Here is a 26,883-nt window from a genome sequence, read left to right as displayed (position 1 = left end):
TGAGTACCCTTTGTCTGACGCGGAAAGCAATGATGACGGCGATGACAATGAGGGTGAGAGCGTGAATGGCCACGAAACAGATATATTCTCCCCTGCTGTGCAAGCAGCAGTATACAGCGGGCAGAACGTTTCGTCGATGGAGGACATCCGCGGGGCAAAGGCTGCTATCAATGACTTGGCAGATGACACGCCCGACTTTTCAAACGAGTCGCTGTTCCGCGAGGGCACGCTGCGCGGTAGGAGGGCACGCGGCTGGGTTGAAGACTCCCTCGTGGATTCTTTTGCGCTGAGGTCGGCGGATTCGCTAGGGCCATCAGTAGTTAGTGGAGACGAGACGCCCGACAGCATGGGCATGGATGCTAACGTGTTTGAAGAGGACACTTGTAGTGGCATTGGCCGAGGCGGAGGAAGTGCTTTCCGGGCGCAGTTGGCCGATATGGTGTTGCATGATGACTCCCAACAGTCGTCTCCTGCATCACTGTCCCCCCCCTGTGTTGAAGCGCCGACGGGCACCAACTCTTCTGCGCAAAGTGACATTGCACAAAATGACACAAGCAGTACTTTGCACGACAATCAGCACAGGCACCAGGACAGCCCAGATCAAGCGAGCTTTGCTGCCAGTGGCGCCAGCTTGTCGATCGAGCCTAGATCCGGATTTGACGCTAACGAAGACGATCAAGACGACAATGCAGATTTCCAATCCAGAGTGCTCTACTCCGATACGGCATCTGGCAACGACAGCGACTCCGAGGGCGAGGTACCGGAGCTATATAACTCGAGCTCGGGTGAGTTTTTTCGGCTGCCCAACTTAGCACGTAACCAATCAATTCGGAGCCGCGGGAGGCGGCACCGGCATCTGGTTCGCCGCTCTTCTGCGCGCAAGCAGATTACACGCATACTGGCTATCACGCCTCGGATAGCCAAAAAGACCAGCGTCCGTCGGCCTGTCGCCCTGCGCAAGTCGCGCATCAGCCTGCCGATCGTGCCGCCCGAGATGATCGAGTACATTGACAAGCGCAATCCCAGGGCGATCAGTGTCGGTCCAGGCTCGCCGATGGTGGCGTCGCCCGAACTCTTGCGCAACATGCATGTGCCGATAAATGGCGAGTACCAGAGCAATATTGCTGCGATCGCGTCGTTCTCAGTTAATAAATCCAGGTCCTCAACCGCGTTGTCCCCCACTAGAACTACGGCCCAGACATGCAATCCGCGAATTCCGGGCAGGATCACCGACCAGTCCAGCGCTAGCAGCTCCGGCGTAGTCGAAAAATTCGAGACCCTTAAAGATGCGCTGGATGCCACGCAGAGCAACAATATCGGCGGCGACAATACAATGTCGCCTGCTCTGGCTTTTATGGATCCGGGCACTGCCTGCTTGCCAATCCATGCGCCAATGCCTGCCAACAACTCTTCCATTTCCATGGCTGCCATGTCATCTTTCAATATGCGCTCGCATTCGCCCTTGAGCACCCCGATCCCGCTCTACAACAAAAACAGCTTGCATCTCCACCAAGCGCCACTGTCTTATTCGTCGAATGTGGCCGACAGCAGCCTGGAGATGGGCGAAAATGTCTTTCGGCTGGCCGCGGCGGACATGCAGACTTTGCCGCACATGCGTCCATTCAGCGGAATGTCAGCCATGCCGAGGCCCCGGTCTGACCTATACATTGATCTGCCCAGCGCTCTGTCAATGCAACGCTCAATGTCAGCGCTTTCCAATCACAGCTCCTACGAGCAAGAGAGAATAGTCAGCCGCATTGGAACGCCACTGAGGTCGCCCCAGCCGCACCGGTATTTGTCGCCCACCGAACAGACCAATGCCTCGCTTTTCTCTATGATGGATGCGGCGAGACCCGATTATTCTCGGGTAACGTCCCCATACAGCGACGAGCACCAGGCGCGCATCCAGCAGAGTAGAACTGGCGCCGGGCAGCTGATATCCTTTGACAGCACTCAGGCCAACGGCAAAGATCAGTCTGAAGCAAAAGCAACGAGAATTCGTCGCCGCGCTCACACTGCCTTCGACAGCGGCCTTGACCTGGCAAAAGGCAGCCCGGGAAACCGCCAGAGCACCTTATCAGTCTCCGACAAAGCCTCGGTGAATGTGCTGGCTGCGGGCTCAAGCCGGCTATCAAAGTTGCTCAGCGGCATTGGACTTGGAGGAAAGCTCAAGCAGCAAGCTGTTGACGCAACCAGCCGCGAGAGAAGTAACTCGGATTCTACTGGCACGCGTTTGGTCCACGTGCGTGAAGACCGCAACGCTGTTGATGGCGGCAGTGGTGAGCACATCAGAACGTCACTGCTATCCAATAGCACAGACAGCAACTGCAGCCGGGGCAGATTTGGTCGCCAGCCTTCAGATACGGCACTTGGATGTGCCGAGATGGGCGTGTCGGCGGACAACAGCAACTCCATGGCAGCGCCGTTGGGCATGGTCACTGCTGTCTCCTACGAGTATTAGTGTTGTTTAGTATTCATTTTGTTTAGTTTTTATTGTTAATTGTCTAGTAAACACATGAATTTCTATAAAGGCGCTGTTTAAAGCTTGGCCTGCGCAGCGGCAGCAAATTGAACAGACTTGGCAGTTTCTGCTCTGCTGTTTATCTTTGGCGCAAACCCGTCAAAAAAGCCTATGATATTGTCAGCAGTGCGATCCGGATCCTCGTGCACAACCAGATGCCCGACACCATTCATCACCTCGTGGCGGCCATCTGGCATTTGCTGTGCAATGGCTCTAATGTACTCGGGCGGCCCAGGCAGCGACGTTTCACCGGTTAAAAATGCCGTCGGGCAGCGCACTCGCCACAGGTTTACCGTGGCATACGACGAGGAGTAAGTGGCACCCAAGAACACAGCAGCCTCATTTGTTGGACGGCATTTCAACACTAACTTGCCACCCGCCTCCTCCAACCCGTACTTTATGTACAAATCGAGGCAGCGCTTGTCCCATATTTTGAAAAAATGGTGACCCTCGAAATACGCTCGGGCAGCCTTCTCGTCATCCCACTGCCAGCGACGCTTCTTTGTCGTCTTAATAAACCCGTCTTCACTCTTCATCGTCTTATGCAGCACTGGGTCGGTGAGCACCAAGGCAGCAAATGTGAGTGGAGAGGCGATTTCAGCCAGCAGCAAGGAGCTGGCACCCCAGGAATGGCCAATCCCAATAATGCTCTGGGCCCCGCTGGCGCATTCCTTTTGCTCCTGCAGCTGCCGGATCACCGCCAGGATGTCACGGCTGTTCTCAAACCACGACGAAAGCTCCTCGTTGGAAATGTTTGACCGATTAATAACTGCGCTGTCGCCATGGTTGTACGCGTCCATGGCAACCGCCTTATCAATGTGCCATTTGTCGCTTTGGTGGGAGAATAGCCGCTTGAGTGTCGGCTCCCAGATTTCTTTGTGAAAGCCATTTGCGTGAGTTATGAGCAGCGTCAACCGCTTGGATCCGGCTTTTGCCACGCTCGAAGAAGCAGCCGGCGGGCTGTATATGTTTGTCACAATTTTCTGGCCTTTGCGCGAGGTATCAAAAATCTTTCTGACGACTTTCATGTTTAAAAATATAAGAAATAATAATTTGTTAATGTAAAAAGAAGAGGGAAAAGGCAGTTCGGACATAAATACTTTCGCGTGGCAATGAGGTACAAGATTGCAATTTTCGGGAGTGTGAGAACTGATAATCCAATTTTTTGTTTTCGTTGTCATAAAGATGTAGTTTAAAATAGCAGCTGAAAGTAAAAGAGCTTTCAAATGCAATGCAAAGAAAACAGCGAATCAGATGCTTGCAGAACCCGAGCGATGAGATTGTGTCCATTTCGAGACCACCCTACACTATTATAGATTGACATTCAAGCACCGATTCCTTTAAAACAACACTGCAACCAATTCCTAACTATTAATAAAACCTTTGAGATTGTTTACGTACTTTACATTTCGTTAAAAGATATAGTGCGTTAATACCTTTTGCCAGAGGTAGGAAATTAAGAGCGATCATTTGGCAGAGACTCAGCAACAGAAGCAGCTGGTTGCAAAGCCAAGAACACCACCTGCTACAGCTACTCATTCCCAAGCCAACGCACATATTGATTTGTCCACATATTGTGGCAGCTATAGCCATCAGCTGTTTAGCACGGGACAGGGCTTCGTCAAAGGAGCAAGTGAATCTATGGATCTATTTTCTCAGGGCCAAGTGTCAACTTTTTTTACCCAGCACATCAATTCTAGTTGCTTGCCTATAAGGCGTCTTTTTTGTACTCGTATTTTTGTTGCTGTGAGTGATAAAGTTTGAGTAATCAGCATATCTCAATCATCTAACAAAATACGAAATGATTGACCGGGAACTTACTAATATGTACTTCATTGTTGTTATATCCATTGCTCATACTAGACCTTGCAATAACTTTATCAGTTTTGTGGCCAATATTTTTAAAGTTTATATAGAATATCGTGCTTACATTGTCTTTTATGTCCTTAAATGGCACTCCATGATTAATTTGATCAGTTAAATCAATAACCCACCATGGTTGATGTGACAAATCTATAATCTGGCCTACCCTCAGTGATTGGTCGATAGATTATTCACCGGTTCATTTACCGCTCGGGTATCTAGGCATCAATACCGACAATATAAATAGCAGAGTAATACTAGTGATTGATGTCGTTACTCTTTTAGCTTTTTTTGGTTTAATAAAATACCTTTTAGTATATCAACAAGCATATTAAAATCATGTGCAGAATCATTTATGTCCAAGTATACAAGTACCCGCTACGTTTTTATTAGGCGTATTCGGAAATGTACTGATTAAAAATTTGATAGTAGTGTAGCATATGGATATAAAACAATACAGTGCATTGCATTGAAAAATGTCTCCAAATGGTTTATGCAAAAAAAGAATATGTCAACAAAAAATTATTGGTCAACCACATGCTCTAAAAGCTTGCCTGAATCTGTGCGTCGGAATTGCATAATACGTTCTATATTCAAACAAATAGCGTCACACCTTTTAAAACTTATGATTTAATTTAAGGCATACTTTGCATATTTAAGTTAAACATACATTGGGCAATATAGATCAAAAAATGTAAACAAAGCCATTGAAATGATTATCTATCTTCAAAAATCAAATGAAACATTCACTTGTACAATACAGTCAAATTGTTGCATATTTTAAAATTGTGAAAGCCAAGTAACCGCGTAATAATTACATTGTAACTAGTTTTCGATCAGTCACTGAAAATCAAAACAAATTAACAGCCCTAACCCTAAAAACAGGCAGAAGCAAATGTATTATTAGTTTGAAAAGTTTTACATTTGCAATTTTTCCGCTTGGTCGAAACAGCGCATTCGCATTGTTTGTTTTTTTGTAAGAGAAATACATTATTTACAGTTCTGACTGAATACAAAATGAATACAAACAAAAATGTATGGCGTCAAATTTTTTGTTTCTGGGTTCTTTTGCAACAAATGGGCAGCGTTGGAAAATACAAAATATATTTGTTTCTGTAAACAAATGCAACGTGTATTATACTCACTTACCCCTTATTTTTTCTGTCATGGAACAGTGCTTGTTTTTTGGGAGGCATCAATTGTCTGTTCAAATATCAATTGTTTGTGTTTCATGTTGGGTCTCTTACCCGGGTTCACTAAATGTACATGTTAATTTTTGGAACAAGCCTCGCTCATAAAAAACAAATAATTTTATTGTTCGGCTTGCAAAAATGGCCAACTGCATGCTTGTATTTTGCAAATGGCTTAGTTATTTTCACTTTATTTCCCGGCACAAACAATGCAATGTTGACAATATTTTATTTTCCAAGCACATGGGAATATTTTTGTAAATTTTCCTGGCGGTTTTGGGGGTTTTCATTACCCGAAATAAGCCTCTTGGTGCAAAAAAGAATGCAAAAAAATATTTCAGGCTGGCGGAACACAAAGAACCCACTGCATTTTTCATTTTTCCATCTCTTTTTTTCAACTGACAGGGCCTTTTTTGCTGCCTTTCTCCTCCATCCATTCGAGTATCTCATTTCATATATAAAGAGCCCCCGCTTCCCAAGAAAAATTATTGGTTCCCTATCTCCCTCCCAACAAACACAACTTCCTCTAAAATACTACCATCACCTTTTCTTCTACACACACGCACGCACACACTTTTCTAACATTACGACATCATTACTACGGTATACACACACAGTGGCATCGACTTTGGCTTCAACATGGGAGATCGGTCCACAATACGCAGCTTTTGTGGGAGGGGTTCACACACATACGCAGCAGTTCTCGCATAGCGTCATCTTTTGCACTATACTGGCCTTCGTCTTATAGCCACCATCTGCCACAGTTACGCTCGTCTGCGCATCACAAAAAAATAATGTGAGTGTGTCTAGTAAACACTCGGTAAGATATCTGCAACTGGTCTCATCAATGTCATGTCTGGGATGTCTGGGTATATAAGGGGACCTAAAGAACACCCTTATACTAACGATCGGGCTGGTTCCATTCTTTAAGACCCGGAATCGACAGTTATGTGGTATATACGGGGGCCCACAGAACATTTGTTCAATAGGTATCCGGCTGGTGACACGCCTAAGACCTGAAATCAGAGGCAGCGGAATAGAAGAAGGATGGGGTTTACCCGTATACCTTTTTGGATCACCAGCGTCTGGATGGGCTCCTCACAAAATCACAACACGGGCATGGCTAGAAAGAGTAGCGCATGTACCAAACCCACGACATGACAACCAGTTGCAAATATCTCCGAGCGTCCAACGACATTTTGCACTCGAAGGTCTATTAGCTATAAATAGCTATTATTTGCGCAGCAATGTTTTTTAGATGGCATTACTCTAAACGGCACTTTTCTCAGCGCACCTTTCTTTGTCTGCCAAATAACAAGGCAAAAATAAAATTACTGTACATACACTTATTTATTGCAGTTATTAAAGTATGATATGAGACTGAAACTTTAGAAATGAACCCTTTAGTATTGTACAATCATCTAAACTAAAATCACATTGGATCAGATTTGCAGCACACTTGGAATGCGCAGCCTAATTTTTTGTATGTATTTTGATGCAGGAACAATGCTTTGGTTTATTTTGCATACTCCTTTTTTAATTGTTTTTACTTCAACTCATTTGCAAATTTTTTATTTGTATTTAGTTCATTGCAATTGTTAACTTTTATACTTTCTTTTTTTTTAATCGTGGTCGATTTCGCTAATCTTCCCACTCTCATTTTAACGCAAATTATACATAACGCATTAGATACAGTTGATGTCTACGACAGCAACCTTGTAAAGCATTTGTTTTTGCTACATATCTGTTGCCAGTGGAGAGAAGTTTCAAATTTTGAGTTATCCGTGAACTCTATTTCTAGCTAAGGGTACAAAAAGAATATGGACATGCGTTATGATGACAGATTTTTTTAGTCTAAACCTGATACAAACTGTTTTTCAACAACATTGACAGCCTTGCTTTCCTCGGTGGCCAGCACCTTGTCACCAGGGTTCATTTGAAAATCAGTGATAGGACATTATCGACAGCAAGCTCATTTATGGTGTTGAAGCTGCTTTGGTTGGGTGCTCTGGATTGGACGCGTGTCAAAGCGCTGTCGTTGGTCTTCATATTTGAAGGCCCTGATTAAATTAGTGCTTCCAGCCAAGACAATGATTCTGACAAGTCTTTAGTTCTTACTAAACTTCCTGGTCCTATAGAGCCCCCAGAGGAAGCCGCCAAGCATATTGCCAGCGTACTTCCAAACATCAACAGCCTTAACTTGGGGATTATCCAGCCAGTAGGTCATTAACCAGAGCTGCCAGTATCAATGGCCAATTTGATCTGCAGCCTGTCACTTCCTTGTTCCTGAATTTCAAACACACCACAATTTTGAGTTACGTGAACGACTTCAAACTTCTGGACATTGTCTCGTATCCCTCATATGTGCACAACCTGCGATTTGCGGAACACTTGGATAAACACATTAAACGTTTCTTGTCCAAATTTGAGGGCTTTGATCACATCAGCCTGCATGCCATTTTGGAAATATCACTCATATGCCGATGTTTTTTTTACAAGATTTCAAACAAGCTATTTGGCCGCGCTTAAGTCGATTTTTCTGTATATTAGGACATTTACATTTAAAAATGCACCTGGATCTTAACAGAGTATATTTGCCGAACCCGGCACCCCTCTCACTTATCTCTGTTTTGATTGATGCATTACCTGCGCTGATAGCTCGGCTTCCAAGGATCCAAATAATTTCATTGTATTAACCGAGCATGACCAAACTGTCGACAACCAACCCACATCTTGCTTCCCTGAATCTCCTGACGACAAGCATAATTGCTCCACTCTCTAGCAGCCTTAAAAGGGTGTATATAAACAATTCCAGAATTCAAGCAGCACCACTAAATATCATTGAAAGCATCAACATACTGTTACTTAGGCTGTCATCCCTTGATTCACTTCATTTCCCAGATTATCCCAGCTGGTGGTTCCGAGGCGTTGTTGTCGCGTTTTGCAACAGGTACCCACATTTGCTCAATATTAAACAGAGCAAATCATTCTTCTCATATTAACAATATAATTGGTATTTTTATTAAATATTCAATTATTTTTACGCCTTGTAAATAATATATATTATCTATACATGTACATAATATTTTTCACAAAAGCATTATAATAAAAGACAATGTAAATAAAAATAGTGAATTGCAGGAATATGAAAAAAGCATCCAAAAGTAAAGAAAAGAAAAGGTTGAACAACTCGCAAAAAAAAATAGTAACTAATTTCAGACCGACATATTGTTGACAGCCATGGCCAGCTGGTCCATATCAGCCTGGGTGGCAGGCGACAGTGGCATCAGGGCAATTGAATCGCGCTGATTCGGAATGGAGATGTTGGGCGGTCTGGCCTTCTGGTCACCACCATCATGCACAACGGCGCTGTCTACAGCCCTGGCCACGCTCAAGTTATTACTCGCCCGCTTCTGAGGAATAGTAGCCTCCGATTCCTCAACAAGATCTGCCGCAACAGACGCCGCCTGCATTTCAGGCGTCGAATCAACAGTCATCTCACCGTCCTCGATGGGCTCGGCCTCCTCCTCAACATTAAATAGCCAGTGGTATTGCAAAATGAGGTTCTTGATGACACTCTGCGCATGGCCCAGGTTGGACATGGCTAGGGCAAAGCTTGACGAGCCAGGCGGCGGACGCAGGAGCGACGGGCCAAACACAAGGGCCAGGTTCGTGCCGTACATGTGATTGACCTCCTCATAATCAGTGACACGCTCCAGGTGCTCAACACACCGCTTGAGCACAGTATAATTGGTCGTCGGCAGTGCATGCACCAGATCCTTGATGGCCCACAGGCGCTCGTCGTAGTCGTCAATTGACGCTGCGTTGATAAAACCCTCGTACAGGTTGTATGTCATCAGGGGCTCGGGCAACTCGCGGAGGAATTGCTTAATCACGCCCGAAACTACGTTGATATCGTAAAACTCCTCCGAGCTCAGATCAACTGCCTCGGGGTCAGAGTTGAACAGCGAGCGCAGACGGCTGACATCGGCGGCCGCGCCAGAGACGCGGTAAATGCCGACTTCCTCAAGACCGCGCAGCTCAATCTCAGTCAGACACTTCTCAACGATGACCGGCACAACCTTGGGATCGGGCATCAGCTTGGCCAGGTCGATTCCGAATGACTTGGGGTCCGAATTGGCTGCAGCCTCCTTGCTGGCCTGCAGCTGCTGTTGCTGCTGCATATTAGTCAGCATGCTACGGTTTGGCATCGAGGGTGTCTGCGAGGACAGACCAAATCCGCCAAAGGCCGACGTACTGCTGCCGAGGAATGCAGTAAACCGGCTGCGCGTAGTATCGCTGGCGCCTATGGTGCGCTGCTGATTCTGCTGATTCTGCTGCTGTTGCCCTTGGCCCTGGCCCTGGTTGTACTGAGACTGAGACTCTGGATCGCCCATCCCCATGAACATGGACATGCCGGCACCAGGCGCATCAGAGTTGCTGCGTTTCTTGGCCTCCTCGACAAACAGAGTCAGTCGACGGGCGGCGGCCTCAGTGGCGGCGTCGCGCATAGCGGCAATCCAGTCCTCCATCTGCTCGCAGTCCGGGGCCTGCAGCAAATACTGCCCGCCCTCCTCAGTGACAATGCGGAAGACAAAGTCACGCTTTGTGTACCCTTGCTCGACAGTGATTGTCGAGTTGATAAGGTTGATTACGTTGGCCGGTTTGGCGTTGGGCAGGGCTGGGCCGCGCGGGCGCGTGCCACTGGTCACAGACGACTCTGACAAACGGCTGTCTCTAGAAGTGCCAACAACAGTATCGGCGCGGCTCACCTGCGTTGGCGCATTGTAAGAGCTTACACCCTTTGGCAAGCTGCCAACGCCGTCGATAGAACTTTCGCGCGCGCTGATGCCAACCTTGTTCATCAAATTGGCCATCTTAAGCAGGGGCTCGTTCTTGGCCCGGCGCTGCTGCTGCTCCTTCAGCTGCCGCTTGAGGATCTTTGTGCGCTCGTTCTTCTGCCGCTCAAACGCCTGCTCACGGTCACGCAGCTCGCGCTCTAGCCTTTCGCGCTCGCGAATCTCTTGACGCATCTTCTCAACCTCGTCAGTGACCAGCCGTGTGAACGGGCGCAAGTAAACAACGACGCCACCGTTCTGGGCGCCTGATCCAGATGTGCCAACTACAAGTGCCAATCCAGCACCGCCACTGCTGATGGGCCCGTCAGCAAAGACCAGAGATCGCGGAACTGGCGCTGGTGGCGACCCAAATGCCTGCGTGCCAGCAAATTCTGGCGTGGCATGAGGAGTGCTCACCGTCGATTTGCGTAAGTAGTAACTGTGTGTGTTACCAGCAGCATCCACGCCTGGAATGACGCCGGCTGCCGGACCGCCACTGCCGCCGCTAGCGCTGCGCAAGTTGGCAATGGAGCGCTTAGCGAACCCGCCCTGGCCGTTGCTGCGCATCGGCGGCATGATATCCACTGGCCGTGAGAAACCGCCAGAATGCGTCGGTGGCGAGGAGAAGGAAAACCCGCGATCGCCAGCGATAGACAACCCGGCCGGGTTGCCGCCCGCAGGCACAAGAGACACAGATGAAATAACGGCCCCAGATTGTGCTGCCCCACCAACAGGCATTGGCTCGTTGATGTCGACAATGGCAGACTCATTCTGGCTGGCAATGCGGATATCGGCGGTCTGGAGCGGCGTCTGCGCGACCCAGGCAGAGAGCTGGCTGAGGTCGATGCGGATCTTGGTCGGCAGAGCAAACGCCTCCTGGCAACGGCTAGCGAGCTGGTCGCACACGCAGAGCATGATAAACACGCGGTGGCGCTTGGCCAGGTTAATCAACCGCGAATCATCGACCAGTGTGTCGGGCGTGTCGTAGCACAGGCTGACCATGTTTTCGAGTAGCCACCCAAGGCAAGGAACAAAGCAGTCGGCACGGGTCATCGTGTCCTCAGTGATATCAATGTCGTCAGTAATCGGATTGGACCGCGACCGCTGCACTGGCACACCCTTTGGCCTGGTTGTGTCTTCAGCCTCAGCAGAGGGAGACTTGCTAAAGCTGCTAAGACTTGACTCCAAGGGCATTGTCGGCGTGGTCGGTGCCGAGTCAAAAGCCGACCAGTCGCGGGCGCCGCGCAAAACAGCCTCGAGCGTCTCGAGCTTGGTGTTGTTCTCTGCAGCGACCTCATTCCACGCGCGCACGAACTGGCGCGACTCGGGACTCACCAGGGCGCTGGCCACAGCGCGCTCGACAAACGACGGCACGTACTTGATCTGCGACTGCCCGCCCTTGCGCCGGCCGCGGCGCCCAGCCTCTCCAGTCACACGACTGCCACCAGCAACGCTGCTGTAGCCCTTAATCGAGTTGGCGCGGTAGCTAGGCTGGCGGTCAGGAATCATACCGGCCTCGCGCATGTAGCTGTTGAGCAGCCCGCCGAATACTCGCGACGACGACAGCTGCGAGTCTTTGCGGCACAGCCGGATTACTGTCAGGAACTTCTGGATCCGAGCCACACGCTGTGTCAGTGAGCACGCCGGGTCGGCGATCTGCCGGATGACCCAGCCGCGCACAAACCGGTGGAGCTCAAGCATTGTCTGGATGCTCTGCGGCATGGTGCGCACCAGCGAGGTCTCAGCGGTCGTAGCAGCCACCCCGACACCCACACCAGCTCCAGCGCCTGTTCCAGCGCCAGGTAGATCAAGCGACTGCGCAGCTGCACGCGTTCTGTGCGTCTGCTCGAGCACCTGGTAGATGTCAGACACCACAAGGTCATCATCGGCTGGAACATGGCCGACCCGCTTCTTCGGGTACCACGGCAGCGGGGCGTATGTCTGCATCTCAAGCAGGCAGAATGCCACTAGCCAGTCATTGAACGAGCACATGGCAAAGTGTGTCTGCGCCAGGCGGTTCAGCGACACCAACAGAACGTCAGGGTCGGCTACGCTCAGCATGGACAGCGGCGACTGTAAGGTCAGTTCAAACGGCGAAGCCGTGCTCGAGCGACGCTCACGGTTGATAGCGTAGTTCAGGCGCTTGTCCAGCAGCTTTTCCAATGGCGTGTACCCGGACGGGGTCAGCAGCTGCGCGACAAGATCCGGAAGCAGCATCCCCGCACGCGCGTGCAGCTCAGGCCAGCCAGCGTGTGGCTCGTCCTCGGGCTTGGCCCTGCCAATGGCACCAACCAGAGACTGCAAAAAGTCAGCCATTGACTCGCGCAGCGCCGTGCTGTCAAAGAAGTCGCTGATGTGCTGCCCAAGCCAATTCTCGCAAACGTCGAGCAGAGCACTGAAAACTGACTCAGCGGCCGTCCACGAGCGCGCAGCATCGACGACTTCGAGAGCGCGCCGCATGCTGTCGACCACATCAAGCCCCACGCAGAAGTGCCGGAACGATGCCATCAGGGTGCGCTGGAAAACATCGCGGTTGAACAGCAGGACCGGCGCAGTGCCGCCAGGCAGCTGAATGCGCGCGCCCTTGTTGTTGGTAATGCCAGCACTATGATGCTCAATTCCGTTGATCAGCAGATCAAGCAGCAGCGGCAACGTGCCGCCCTGTACCTCGGCCACAAACCTCAGCGCCTGTGAAGCGCTAGTCGCCTGGGTATACTGGACGCGCAGAACGCGGAGCGCAAGGTCGCCGTTTCCAGCGTAGATTGTCGCGCCAGCATAGTTTGCCTCGCCATGCGCAGCGTCGCTGATTTGCTGATCCATGCGCCCCGTGCTGTTAATTGCAGACACGTCTTTGCCCCCTGGCTGGTCCGAGCCGCCAACACCGCCGCCTGCAGCGTGAAGGCCAGCGGGCACGTTGTTCGGAAACGACCGACTGCGCTTGTGCCTGAGACCAATGCTGTCGTCGCCCGACACTGCGGGCATATCGCCAAGCTCGCCAAAGACGCGCTGATTTTGCTGCTGCAATTGCAGCGGGTCAGTGGGTCTAGCCTCGTCTGCACCCATGGCGACATTAGTCTGGATGTTTGGCGCCGCGTGCGAGAACGTGCCCGCGCGCCCAGAGGCGTTTGATGCGCGGCCAACCATGTGCGCTGCTGACACTGGCGTGCGAGGTGCCGGGGTAATCCACTGCAGGATGTTGGTCGAAGGCACGGTCTCCGGGCACACCAGCGGCAGAATCGAGCCGGGTGCCTGGCGCAAAGCTGATGGCGCCGCGGCCATATCGTCTGCAGTGTCACTGGCATCGCTCAAAAGATGCTGTTGGTACTGGTCGGCTACAGACGGCTCGCACTGCAATGAAAGCGACAGCAAGAAACGCATGTCGTACTCGGCCACGTCGGACTCGACCAGCTCGTCTCCGATCTTGAGTGGATTTATGGCCAGCGTGCGCAGGTAGGCCTGCAGATACTGGTGACCCTGCAGCGCGGGATCCACGGGTGCAGATCCCTGAGCAATTCCTACTTGCACCGAGTCCCGACGCACATGCTCGGTGCTGTTACCCGATGCCGCACCCGCTTGCTGCTTTTGCTTATTTTGCTTCTGCTGTTGCTGCTGAAATTTTGAGGTCAGCGACACACTACTCGCGCGTGAGCGCATGATGCTCGTGCGAGCGCGCTCGACTACAATGTTCGGAATACTGTCGATGGCAGCCTGCACAGCGCCGTACATATAGCCCAAGTGCGCAAACAGGACCTTGTCTCCGATATCCCCGCCATTGACACCAGCGATGGTCGGCTCGTACATGCGCTTGACACGCCGACCCTGACGGTTGACGCACATACGAATGGTACCGTAGTACGGGATGGGCGTGTACGTGTAACCAACCGACGAGGACACTGCCGCATTGCTGCCACGCAACTGGGGCCGAATGACCAGCGGGCGCAGCTCAGCAGCCGCGCCAGAAGCGCCAATGTCCGCGTCGTAAATGCCGTGGCGGATCAGCAGGGGGACCCACTCGGAAACAATCAGATCCTTCCACATCAGAGCTACGCCATGCCACGTCTCGCGCAAACGGGCAATCGGTGCCATGGTCACAGCCATTGCGATGGCCGCCCACGACACAGCGTCACCAATAACACGACACTCTTCACCAATACGCACCCAGTGCTGCAGCAACGCACTACGCCGCGCGGGCCGGTTTAGAGGCAGCTCGACCAGCAGCTGGTGATGAACCATGCGCGTGATGAAATGCGGCTCGTTTTGCGTAAACGCCATCAGTTGGCGCTGCACGTCCAGCATGCGCTCGTGGGACATCTCACGGCTGCCAGACTCGCCGGCGCTAGTGCTGCCAGGGGCTGCCGACGATCCCAGCAGATGCAAGGCGGGAGAGTGCTCGGCATCTGATGCAGGAGCAGCGCCAACCGTGAGCAGGCTCGGCGTCGGCAGCACCGCGCTGCTCGCCGGCTGGTGTTTGTCGGGCATCGGTATGTACAGCCGCGCCTGCTTCGGGTTAAAGCTGGACAGTTGCTGCTTGTGGAACAGGTACAGCTGGTGCGCAAACTCACTCGGCGATATGCGTAGCAAAAGGGAAGGCGAGAGGCCTGTGATCTCAACACGAATCAGCTCGGGCACGGTCGGGATCTGCGGAACCGCGGGCTCGGCATCGCCATGATGAGTCTTGGACCGAACGCGCAAGGGTCCGAGCGTGCTGCTGCTGCTGCTTGGCTTGCCACCGTTTTCGACCTGCACCGCTGGTACACCGACAAGCTCGTATGACATCAACCTCGGCATGTCGGGAGGGCTGTCTGGCACGGAGTCCTCAGTTGCCGGATTTGCGGTCACAGCCTCGCCAGAAAAGGCGGGCTCGGCCACGGGCACCATGCGGTCGACGGCACCCAGAGCCTCTTCTAAGGCTGAATCAGCACCCTTATCGCCTGCGGCTGCAATGGCTTTGGTAACAATCATGCGAAGTATGCTAATTTCTTCGGCCTCATACGTGGTGGCGTACAGCGAAGCCAAAACCAAGACAACCCCACACATATTAGAGACGACCTTTTCGTACTCATCCATTTCAGGCAACACCAGGTCAGCGTACCGCTGGAACTCGCGCAAAAACTCAACAGTGTCCATGAGCATCAAGTACGTGCCGACCAGCTGCCTACCAAACGACACAGTATGGTTGCCGTCAGAGCTTGGCTCATCTGCACAACGCGCGGGCTGGGTCGTTCCAAACATCATTTCATGGACTAGGGCGCTCTTGCTGCCGCCAATGACTACCACATCCTTGACACTGTCAATGTCATCAACAGTCTCCAAAGCGTCCCGCGGCGCGACTACCAGCTCGGGGTGCCTCTGCGTACCCCAGTACAGCCGCGCACGCGTGTCCTTGGCGGATTTAAGTTTGTCATCGTAGTTGACAATGTCAGCGCTGGGGTCCTTGCCGCCCGAAGCTGTCGGCCGCCGGGCAGTATCGCCGGCGGGGTTGTAGCGGCGGCCAGGACCAGTGTTCTCGCGCGGCCGCTGCCGAAGCTTACGCGCGTAGCTGGCCTTTGCCGCAGCATAGCGCGACAGCCAGTTGTTTTTGGCGTCCGACGTGGTAGCCACAAACATGCGCGCGACGCGCTCCTTGCCACCGACAAAAATCTGGAATCCCGGGATGAGGCCCGACGACAAGGCGCCCGAGTAGTCCTTGGACACCGTCGATGTGCGTGTCATGATCGAGGACACAGAGCTGTTGCCGATCGAGTACAAACTGATGCGGCCCGACCCCGCTTGGCTCTCGCGACCAAGGTGGCCGAGCATCCCAGGCGCATGGCTGACGCTGAACCGCGAGCTGGCTGCCTCGATGGCCTCGACATTGGCTAGTGGGTACTGCGAGTGGAACTTCCACTTTGTGAAGTACCCCTTGCCCTGGATGCCCAGCTCGGCACTGACTAAGGACGAATTGTCTGGCGCTTGAGTGGTCTTGGCACGCGCACCCTTTCCGAACCGCATCTTATTGCTGACGGCACCAAAGAAGCTGCTGGCCAGGCCCTGCCGCACCCAGCGCCGCTTGAGCACCACGATAGTATCATCAAAAATCAGTGCGCAAACGTAGCGCTTAAACTTTAGCGAGCGCAGATCAACCTCGGTGAAGCACTCCCCAAAGACAAAGCGCTCGCACAGTGGCGCCGTAATCTCTCCGTCATGAACACCGGCCTCAAACAGAATGCTGCGCGACCCAGCCTCGACCTCACCGGGTGCCATCGGGAAGCCCGAGCCGTTGTTGTAGCTGTCCTCGTGCATCACGATCGACCTCGATGTCCTAAAGTACCCGCCCGCGGTCTCGTTTGTCGCGGCCGCAATCTCTTCGGGAAACATCGCGCGCATCTCGCTCTCTGACGGTGGCTTGTAAAAGAAAATCTTGGCACCCTTCAACACCACACGGTACACCTTCCAGCCGCGGGACAGCGCTGACGCCAGAGATGTGCTGGGGTTGATGTCGGTCTTCTTGCTCAGATACCCTTCCTTTGTCGGCGTCACCGAGGCGCCGTTGCTGCTTCGCGCCGACTGCGCGTTGACTGTGGCTGATGTCGCATTGGCTGCAATGGCAAAGCTGTAGTCGCGGTTGGCTGTAGCTGGTCCTCCACTTCCTGAGCTCGCTGGCGGCGGGCCCTTGCGCACCACCAAAGGGGAAGACTCATTGACAATGGCCAGGGCTGAGTGCACGCCAGGCGCAGAGCCCGCATGCGACGCGACGAGCGACGGGCTGCTGTTATTGAGCCCGCTTTTAACCATGCCATTCAGGCCTACGCCGCCATAGATCGTCTTTCTGTACGGGCCGCTTCCCGATGCACCGGTCAATGCAGCAGACGCGCCCGAGGCAGACGACGATCCCGGGTGGGCGTTCGATGCGGAAGAGACTCTCTGGGTGCGAATGTTGCCATAAATTCCGGAGGAGTCCGACGTACCCAGACCGATTTGAGCAGTTGACCCTGTTGCCAAGCCACCGTTGCTGCTGTTACCGCCGCCAGCACCGCCGCTGTTGATTCCTGACGTGGAGCCGCCGGCAACACCACCTCGTGACAGCGGGGACGGTGTGTACCCACTGGTTTTGGCATAGGATGCGTGCAAAATGTTGCTGCTGTTCGACGGGAGGCTGGCGTGCGGACGGTCGTTGGTGCGCAAATTAGTCGTAGAGTCAGATTCGGGCTGGGCGTCCGAAGCGGGTTCGACAGTCTTGGCCGAGCGCCTGGTGGTCAGACCGCGGCGCAGACTCTGGCCGAGCGCTGTGAGAGACCTCGACTTTGACTTTGCCGAGTCATCCCGTGGTCGCTCATTTCCCAAGGCCATCTTTAGGAAGATGGTGAATTTGTGAGTGGGGTGGTTTCTACTGTCGTTGCTGTCTTGCAGTGCAGGTGTCTAAAGTTTAAAAGTGTAGAAAAACGTAAAGGACGCAAAATTATAAATAAAAAGGGGGGACTGGTTTTGATTAGTGTGTGGTAAATAAATTGCAACAGCAATAACAACAAAAAAATAATTTTGGATAGCCTTTATCCTTTCTATTTCCCACAGAGTTTTCCCTCTTCCTTATTTTTTCCAAACCGGCGGAAAAGGGCATATAAAATTGCAGTCTGTTTTGACAATCCCTTCCGATTTTGGCGCCCTAAAACCGGGATGACAAGGAAAGCAAGGCCGGCTCCCAACTTTAAGCGCTTAGGCTTATTAGTGGCAGCATGCACGCGCGCATTAATGGTCGGTTCAAATGGTCTTTGAACTTAACATTTTTTTACTGGCCAGCGAGTAAGCCAGAGGTGCTTGGTCTGGCGACAGCGAAATAAATAGTAGACCGCAATGTTATTTTCATGTGCTTCTCAGGCCGCTACTGTTGCCTCTGCCAAAAAAAACATAGCAGCGGAATTAACAGCTCATAGAAACAAAGACAATAAACAATAACTATTATTAAAACAAATTAGGAGGGATATAGGGCTTTTTGAAATAATGGGGGGGGGGGGGAGGAGTGTAAAAAAGGAGGTATTCGATATTAAACATTATAAAGGATCAAATAAATAACAGATGAATAAGTTGATGGGCAGGACGGGACAGGAAAAAGGAGCAGTATGCTGTTGTGTTTCTGAAACACCAGATATTTGGAACGCTTTTTAAACCCAAAACCCTGGGCTGCCCGTCTAAGCATCAGCAATAGACATTGGACAAATAGGAGTGCTACTATGTACGTACGATATGTTTAACGGAAAAGCAAATGCGCAATTAGCAGTGGCGAGCTCCGTTTTATATGGCTGAAGGTATTTCTGCGGCTCGTATGTTTGAACTGCTATTGCAATCTGAAAAGCTCTGTTCAAAATGGGGTGGTGTGCGCTGTCTGTGACTTTGCTTTTTCTGCTTGGTGGCGAATAGGATAGAGAGACTGGAAATTTAATAAAAGAAAAGAATAGAAATATTATAACGAAAAAAACGGTTTGGCTGAAAATACAAAACATTAAGCGTCTGGAAATAAGAATAATAAAAATTAATAAAAAGAAGTGCGAAAGCCCAATTAAAAAGTTGAAAAAGAAAAGAAAAAGGAGGGAAAGGGGGAGGATGCCGTTGCTGTTGCTCTTGCTGCTGCTGTCGCCGTTGACAGGACCAGCAGGGGAAATTGGAACAAGCCAATAGTGACAAGGTATTGACAGGGAAGAAAAACTAACTAAAATATGCCTGCCAGATTCGTGCATTCACCCAATTGCCTTTTAAGCGGGGTTTGGCTTTTTTTAGTACATCGGGGCTACATCACTTAGAATAGAAAAAGGGATGTGAAGGGATCTGCGCTGAGAACTTTCCCTTCGCAGCCCCGCTGTACCAGCGCATTGCTTTGGGAAGCACGGGGTACCTAATTTGGGCCAGCTGCTGCGCTATAAAAGAGGAAAATGAATAATGAAAAATGGAGCCAAGTTGCACCTGCTGGGAAAGAACGCGCATCATCGGCAGACAGAAAAATCACACGGCGATTGCACACAGGCAGGTCTGTTCTAATTGATGCATCTTGCATATATTATTGTTTTTGTGTTTGTAGACTCTGGTCTCGCATCATGTGAGCAGCGGTTCCGAGAATCACGCAGACAGTGCAGCCAAAAACAAAAGTCAATCATGAGGTCATACCTTGGCAATTTCTATTTAATTTGATTCCTATTGGTGGATCTGGACGGTCCACATGCGGTCCTTCTTTCCCTAGCTTCCACTTGCATACAAGCAGGCACAATATAAACCCCCAAAAATACACGCCAAAGAGATGCCTGGCACGCTCAGTGCAGTATCTGCAATTTCAAATAACCAAAGCAAATAATAATATTTAAACTTTGTCCATAAATAAACTGCGTATTTTCATCGCGTGGGTAAATTGGCTGTTGATTGGCGTTGGTGTCGTTGAGATTGTGGCGCATCGGAACATTGTCACATAGCTTCAAGTCGTGTGTCCGGGATTAGGGGTGGGAGCGGGAAAGGGCTTTGCTTGTTTGCTTGAGTAGCTGGGGGCGATTGTGTGTGTTTTTAAATCTATTCAACATAAATGTACTCAGCCACAAGAGAAACCAAGTGACATTCTGTAGCAGTAGTATACTCGTTGTTGTTTTTTCTCCCTCAAGCGAGTGGTGGCAGTAAATAAAAAGGAACAAGGCCAGTGGAGATTGCAGGTGAGGATAGTAAAATATGGGTGTGGGTGGGGGTGGGATAGGCATGTGTACTTTTAAACCCACACTTGAATTGAAAAGATGGATTTGGGCAGAGGAAATCCATGGTATGTTTTTTGCTTTAAATCTATCGCGTGCCGGGTTGTTTTTCTAGTCCGAGTAACCAAAAGTGCGTCAATTTCTCCGGTTTGTCGAAAAGGCGAGAATAGGCGAATGAGCAAGTATTTGTTAATCAAGGTTGCGATCTTCATTCTGCCTTGCCATCAACTCTGTGGCTGTTTAAAGATCCCCCCGCCCCCAAAAAAAAACATTACATTTTTAATAGAAATATAGATGCGCATTGTTGATGAAACAATTTTTTTTTTTCCAAAAATGGACAAGGCCGTAATTCATTGCTTGTGGTATCTGCACCTTCCTCTCCTTTGCTAACAACCCCCGTTTCCCTTTGCTAAGCTTTTAAACACGTTCTTCTGACTTTTAAACTTTAAACTCAGCCATTGATTTATTGATAAATAAAAAAACACATATTTTGCTTCTTGTTGTTTGTTTCTCAATCTTCATACCATTATCACTAATGACCGAGTCTATACGAACCACAGCCTACAGCAGGACTGGCTTTGTCCTTATTATTACTTTTCTGATACTTTTGCAAAGCGTCAATGGCAGTCCGCTAGAGCAACTGGGCGCGCCATTGCCGAGCGGCGCCCACACGCCAAAACACCAACCACTGACTCCCGGCACAAGGGAGTACTACCTGCGCCTATTACTATGCGCTGTACTCGTACTCGTCGGCGGCCTGCTTGCAGGCCTAACCCTGGGTCTAATGTCGCTGGACGAGATGAACCTGCAGATACTGGCAACGTCCGGTACGCCCAAGCAGCAGCAGTATGCCAAGCGCATCCAGCCGATTCGTAAGAATGGCCATTGGCTCCTGGTGACCCTTCTGTTGGGCAACACAGTGGTCAACGAGACGCTGCCGATTATCATGGACTCTGTGTTTGGCGGCGGCGTCATGGCTGTGGTGGTGTCGACAGCGTCGATTGTGCTGTTCGGCGAGATTATCCCACAGTCGTTGTGCGCGCGCTTCGGGCTGACTATTGGCGCCTTTTTTGCCTACCCTGTGCGCTTTCTGCAGTATCTACTGGCGCCTCTCGGCTATCCCATTGCCCTTCTGCTGGATGCCATCTTGGGGGCTGACCATGGCGTGACGTACAAAAAGGCGCAGCTAAAAGAGTTGGTTTCTCTGAGCGACACCGCGCACGGAGGCAATCTGTCAGCCGATGAAATAACCATTATTAGGGGGGCGCTGGATCTCAGCGAGAAGATGGTCGCCGATGTCATGACGGATCTGAAAAATGTCTTCATGGTCGACATCAATGCCCGGCTGGACCGTAGGCTGCTGACTGAGATGCTGAGGCGTGGGCACAGCCGGGTCCCCGTTTATGAGGGCGAGCGGGCCAACGTTGTCGGCGTGCTTTTGGTCAAATCCTTGATCCTGCTTGATCCGGATGAGGCTGTGCCTGTGCGCGACGCGCATATTGCGTCCATACCGCTGGTCACCACGACGACATCACTGTACGACATTCTCAACGCCTTTCAGGAGGGCGGCAGCCACATGGCTGTGGTCATTGGGCAGCCGACCATTGTTTCCGACTCGTACGCCAGCCTGGCCCTATTCGACTACGTCGATTCCGGAGAGTCCACGCTCGCCGACACCACGCCCTTGCTCTCGCCGGACAATACCAGCAGGCCCAACTACCTGCTGCCGAGCGCCAATCATGACGCCCTCTGCTCGCATGTGCCCATTGGCATCATTACGCTGGAGGACGTCATTGAGGAGCTTATCCAGGAGGAAATTATCGACGAAACCGACGAGTTTATCGACATGAGGAGGCGGATTAGGGTTGTGCGCGCTGCCACTGCGCATATGATTCAGCCGGGGTCGGCGCGTCGGCATTTGAGCCGCGGCCTGGCGTTCAGCTCGCGCAGACGACAGAAGCTTCAGAACCACGACGGAGTGCGCCCACAGTCGGTGCCTGAAAGCCACATATCGGACCACGTCTCAGCACATGGCCAGCAGCATAGGTGGACTGTCAACACGACGCATTCGTATGTCTCGGACTCGCCGTCGTTTGGTAACGGGTTTTAATGGCATTTGTCGATGGTGAAAGCTACGACGATGAGGAAATCATCGGTTTATGCGCATTTACAGCCAGCAAATCCATTTTTTTCTTTGTTCTTCCACACTTCAATTCCGTTCTTTTCTGTTCAGCTTTTAATTATTAAATTTTGCACTTTTCTCAATTCACTTCACTTCACTTCAATTCTCAATTCGATTCGATTCGGTTCAATTCAATTTAACAAAATGGCATCTTACTACACGGAGCTCGGTATTAAAGACAAGGATGACAGTTCCTATGATACATCCACTCGCCGTCCGCGCAACCAGTGGGTCAGCAGCGCTGTTGACGACTTTATGTCTATTGGCAACTCCAACCGCCAGACGCCTGTGAACGCACAGGCCTCGCCCGAAAGCTATCTCAGCGTCGCGCGGCTCTTTGGCGAGTTTATAGATGGAAACCAGCAATCGGAGCACCAGCGGTTCCTGGAAAACCTTGTCATGCAGCTTCACGATGAAGCCAACACTGGTCCTGTGGGTCCGCCGCCAGCTTCACTCAACTTTATCCGCGCCCTGCCTACCATGCCCAAGGACGAGTGCAAAAGTAAGTATTTACACGATACGATTTCACCCTTGTGTAACTCAGTTCTATGGGGGGCTTTATTATATTGTTACTAAAAGGGTCCGAGCGCTTTTTTGGCTTGTTTTGATAGACGTCACATGTACCATTTGCAACGAAGAGGCTTTTGCGTCATCGTCATCGTCATCGTCATCATCCCTGCAAGCTAATTCTGAGGACGACGCGGTCACCAGGCTGCCATGCAAACACTATTACCACCATGCTTGTGTCAAGCCGTGGCTGGAGCTTCATAACACCTGTCCCATGTGCCGCTATGAGGTGCCGTCGGACGACCCCCAGTGGCTGGAGAAGAAGCGCGAGGAGGACCGGCAAAGCGCCGCCGAATTCAAGGAAATGATGATGTACGGCTGATCAATTAATACTATATTATACTAAATTAAATTAAATAATAATTGAAACCAATTCACTTTTGTATGTTTTGGTAAACGACAGATAAAAAAAACGGCCGAAACATGTTTTATTTTTATTTCTGCTTGCGTGGATACAGCAAGTTGGATATGCAAATTGTTCTGGTGGCGTCAAAGCTGCTACAAGTTGTACATTTTTATTTTTAGGAGATAATGCGCGGTCGTACCATTCTCCCTCCCATCCCCTCAAGCGCTTATCTTACAAAATTGAAAAGGGTTTTTTTCAATAATAAATTATCCCCCAAATTGTTTTCATGTTGTTTGTCCGTGTGCTTGAATTTTCTCAACTTGTTTTCTTTTTAAATATTTGAGTGTTGTGGCAGTCCAACTACGCCTTCCTAAAAAAAATGACAATCCACTCTCCCATCTAAAAAAAACGTGAGATCCAACAACAAATTGTGCTTTGTAATTTGTAATTTATAATTTGTTGAGTGGCCGCTTTTCGCATTCTTTTACTTTGTTGCGATCGAGCTCATGTATCCACTCACATTTTAATTTCTTTTCATTTTCATTTTCATTTTCATTTTTATTTTCATTTTTATTTTTATTTTTATTTTTATTTTTATTTTCTTTGTATCCAAGCAAACATGAAAAAAAAGAAAAAGAAAAATTATAATAGAAAAGGGGCTTTCTTTCTATCAACATCTCATGATGTTTCTCTATTGCCAATGCAGCTTGGCTACATCCTTTGTTTTTCTCGCTAAAAAAGCATGCATTTGTTTTTATTTCCTTACTCTATACTTTTTTATTTTGTTATTTTGCTATTTTCTCTTGTAAAATTTTCATCCATTTATTTTTTATCCATTTTGTATATATATATATATATCTATCTATCAGCATACATAGCATCTGCTTTCTTATATTAAAGTGACGCACTACGCCAGAACAATGACACAAGTACATCCCGATAAAAAAATCGTATTAAAGTCGCAAATACAGAAATCCGTTTTAAGAACGTTCACTTGCTTAACCATGGCCTACCTAATATGCGGCATAGCTGCACTATCAATCGGCACATACTACGCCAAAGCGACAGACGAGGGGAAACGCATATACATAGTCACAGCGTATGCCTTGAAAGCATACGCTCCGTTGGGAATATACTTTATAGTATGCTCGCTCTTGGGATTTTTAGTGGCTCTGGCCCCACTGAGGCGCAAACGATTACTCCACGGGTTTGTTTTTGCGCTCGGTCTGATAACCTTAATCATGTTTTGCATCAGCATCTGGATATGGACAAGGACGCTTAACATCAATGGATTATATGCGCTTTCTTGGCGCAACGAGTGGTCGGACGTTATTAAGGATGCGTTTCAGCGCGACGGGTCATGCTGTGGCTTTTTGAGTCCAGCGGATAGTCCCTTTATGGCGTCGGCGTCCTGTCAGAATACAAGTATTGACTACGGATGCATGTATACGGTTATCTTTTATGCTCAGAAATATCACCGGTTGATATACGCCGGGCTTATTATATTCAAACTTATTGGCGTTGGTGCTATGGTCTCGGGTATTATTCTTCTGGGCCAGTGTCGCAAAGAGGAGCGCTTAAAGCGGGCGTATGTGCATTATTGGGCTAGAAAGGCCAGAAGATATAATAATTCTCTGGAAGATACAGCCGTTCACGAGATGCACGAGATGCAGACTATGGATACTCAAGGTCGGCTCCGGAACTAACATTTTTTGGGGTGGTCAATGTACCTCTGTCTCACAAAGCATCGTATATCCACTCGATGGAGATTTTGCGCAAGCATTTTGAAAATCACAATTTATAATCCAGTTTTCTTTATCAAAAACAGCTCATTTACTTTGTTTTTTTGCTCAAATTGCCACAAATTCTGCAGTTTCTCGTTTTTCTTTTTCCGCAGCGGCCGCATTTCGGACCTTGGCTATATAAACTGAAGTAAAAAAATACATCGACAAACATTTCTTTTTTTTTTTCGTTCCAACATTTTCTATATGAATGTTTATTTTTCTCTGCTGCTTTTTTCATATTCTGTTACTTTAATATTTTTCTATGGACAAGCTTGCAATTTTTGTGCCCGAACACGTCGATCTTGGCGACATTGACAAGTGCCTGTGTGACCGTTTCGCAGAGTTTATCCAAGTGGACTCAAAGACCTTTGAGGCCAAAGCCGAGCTGCACGAGCGCAATAAGTTTATTGTTCTTGAGCGCAACCGTTTCCTTGTTTACGAGCAGGAAGCAGATGGACCCGTGGCCTTTCACTACCAGTCGCGAAATCTGGTTATGTCGCTTATGCATTACCGCAAAATATCGACCAAATACTATAATGTCATGTCGGTTCTTCGACAGAAAAACGGTCTGTGGAGTGTAGACGAGCTTCCTGTGCTTTACTTTGTGTTCAAGAGCGACGCCGATTGCCTGAAGCCAAACCGTTGTGCTGATCACAACACGGTTGTCGAGTACTACGAGACAGAGGACGAGGAGGACTTTTCCAAATTTGCCAGTATTGCCAAGTCAAAGCGGGCCTGCGTTCCTCACTTTTTTGTTGTTAACCGCGGAAACGTTTACCATGTCGTTGACACTAACGACACCAGCATCAACTACTCTTTTAGCAATTCGCTGAAATGCAAGATTGTGGAAGATCTGGCTAAGAGAACTGCCACCATTCAGACATTCATCGATGAGGAAAAACATTTGCACAAGCGCAGGCCTAAAACACAGCGTCTTCCCAACTTTCAGCTGCGCGATTATTTGGGAAACCTAGTGTCCGAGAACGAGACATTCAGCTTGGAGATAATCAATAAATGGAGGGAAAACAAAGTAGGCAGCGATTCTGATGCAGACAATGGTTCCGACGAAGAAGATGATATGGAATTTTTGAGCTATTTTGATTACCATTCGGATGAAACTCCCCATATTTTTGGCTGCAACAGTTATCCTTACAAATTTGGATTCAAGGTTGTCGACGGAATAACTTATTTGACCTACGAATCCAAGTACCTGTGCGCCAGCGGCGACGATGGCTACAAGATAGAGGTTGTTCCTACCATTCCACCCAAGAACCTGCGCATCCAAATGCACTATGCTGAAGACGGCGGCATTATGCTCACCATGTGGGGAGGCAATGCCTATGCTAGTTGTGACTGGGTCAAGAGTGCATATGGCGCAATTAGATTCGACTCAAGCGAGAAAAATTTGCGCTGGGGTTCACCGATGAAACTGCGTCTGAGAAAGATTCAAAAGTAGATTTATTTTTTATTGTTAGATGTGGAAAACAAGTTTTATTTAATATAAATATATATACCAAATTTTACATACACAAAACATTTGCTTTCAAAAGGTAAAGTATGCATTATCCTTAAAAAGCAATGGTTTTGCCCTAAAGGAATTTGTGTTGTTAGACGCCCCAAATTACCAATGCCAGTCCAGCGTTTCAAATATGCTTCCTGACGACGGTGACTTGGCATTATGAATTTCAATTGCTTCCTTCAAATTGATATAGTCCTGGTAAAAATCACCACGGTCTTGCACTCCGGCCTTCCTGCCTTATACTGTGCATATAAATCTCCAACTCCTTAAAGGCTTTGGCATTCAGTCTTTTTTAAAATAGCAATATGCATGAAACATCTCAGCCTTCTCTGAAAAATTAGTCAGAAGATCGACCATTTCCATGTAGTCCTT

General features: G+C 49.5%; 6 protein-coding genes across 6 annotated transcripts; 4 read left to right on the top strand and 2 right to left on the bottom strand.

Annotated features, from left to right (window-relative positions):
* Positions 1 to 2,480: 2,480 nt before the first annotated feature.
* Positions 2,481 to 3,682, bottom strand: BX661DRAFT_176526 (Alpha/beta hydrolase family-domain-containing protein). Its single transcript, XM_051534358.1, has one exon. It carries the CDS (start codon positions 3,613 to 3,615, stop codon positions 2,539 to 2,541), a length of 1,077 nt encoding a protein of 358 aa, XP_051394430.1. The 5' UTR covers positions 3,616 to 3,682; the 3' UTR covers positions 2,481 to 2,538.
* A 5,527-nt stretch (positions 3,683 to 9,209) lies between these two features.
* BX661DRAFT_134883 (Rho GTPase activation protein) lies at positions 9,210 to 9,491 on the bottom strand (the record flags this gene model as incomplete). The annotated part of the gene is made up of 1 exon (XM_051532644.1): positions 9,210 to 9,491. A coding segment is annotated over one exon (282 nt), but the record flags the coding sequence as incomplete, so codon positions are not given.
* A 10,973-nt stretch (positions 9,492 to 20,464) lies between these two features.
* Positions 20,465 to 22,319, top strand: BX661DRAFT_176515 (uncharacterized protein). The gene has a single exon (XM_051534357.1). It carries the CDS (start codon positions 20,649 to 20,651, stop codon positions 22,221 to 22,223), a length of 1,575 nt encoding a protein of 524 aa, XP_051394428.1. The 5' UTR covers positions 20,465 to 20,648; the 3' UTR covers positions 22,224 to 22,319.
* On the top strand, positions 22,320 to 23,263 carry BX661DRAFT_176514 (uncharacterized protein). Its single transcript, XM_051534356.1, has 2 exons — positions 22,320 to 22,797; positions 22,907 to 23,263. Exons 1-2 carry the CDS (start codon positions 22,440 to 22,442, stop codon positions 23,182 to 23,184), a joined length of 636 nt encoding a protein of 211 aa, XP_051394427.1. The 5' UTR covers positions 22,320 to 22,439; the 3' UTR covers positions 23,185 to 23,263.
* A 737-nt stretch (positions 23,264 to 24,000) lies between these two features.
* Positions 24,001 to 25,057, top strand: BX661DRAFT_176512 (uncharacterized protein). The gene has a single exon (XM_051534355.1). It carries the CDS (start codon positions 24,129 to 24,131, stop codon positions 24,912 to 24,914), a length of 786 nt encoding a protein of 261 aa, XP_051394426.1. The 5' UTR covers positions 24,001 to 24,128; the 3' UTR covers positions 24,915 to 25,057.
* A 139-nt stretch (positions 25,058 to 25,196) lies between these two features.
* On the top strand, positions 25,197 to 26,511 carry BX661DRAFT_176509 (uncharacterized protein). The gene is given in 3 exon segments (XM_051534354.1): positions 25,197 to 26,456; positions 26,474 to 26,476; positions 26,493 to 26,511. 1 exon segment carries the CDS (start codon positions 25,255 to 25,257, stop codon positions 26,446 to 26,448), a length of 1,194 nt encoding a protein of 397 aa, XP_051394425.1. The 5' UTR covers positions 25,197 to 25,254; the 3' UTR covers positions 26,449 to 26,456; positions 26,474 to 26,476; positions 26,493 to 26,511.
* The last annotated feature ends 372 nt before the right edge of the window (positions 26,512 to 26,883 follow it).

This window comes from Kickxella alabastrina (assembly GCF_025024165.1).
Source record: "Kickxella alabastrina strain RSA 675 chromosome Unknown BX661scaffold_2, whole genome shotgun sequence".
Taxonomy (NCBI): domain Eukaryota; kingdom Fungi; phylum Kickxellomycota; class Kickxellomycetes; order Kickxellales; family Kickxellaceae; genus Kickxella; species Kickxella alabastrina.
Note: the sequence above shows the minus strand (reverse complement) of the source record. Positions and strands in the feature narration are given on the sequence as shown.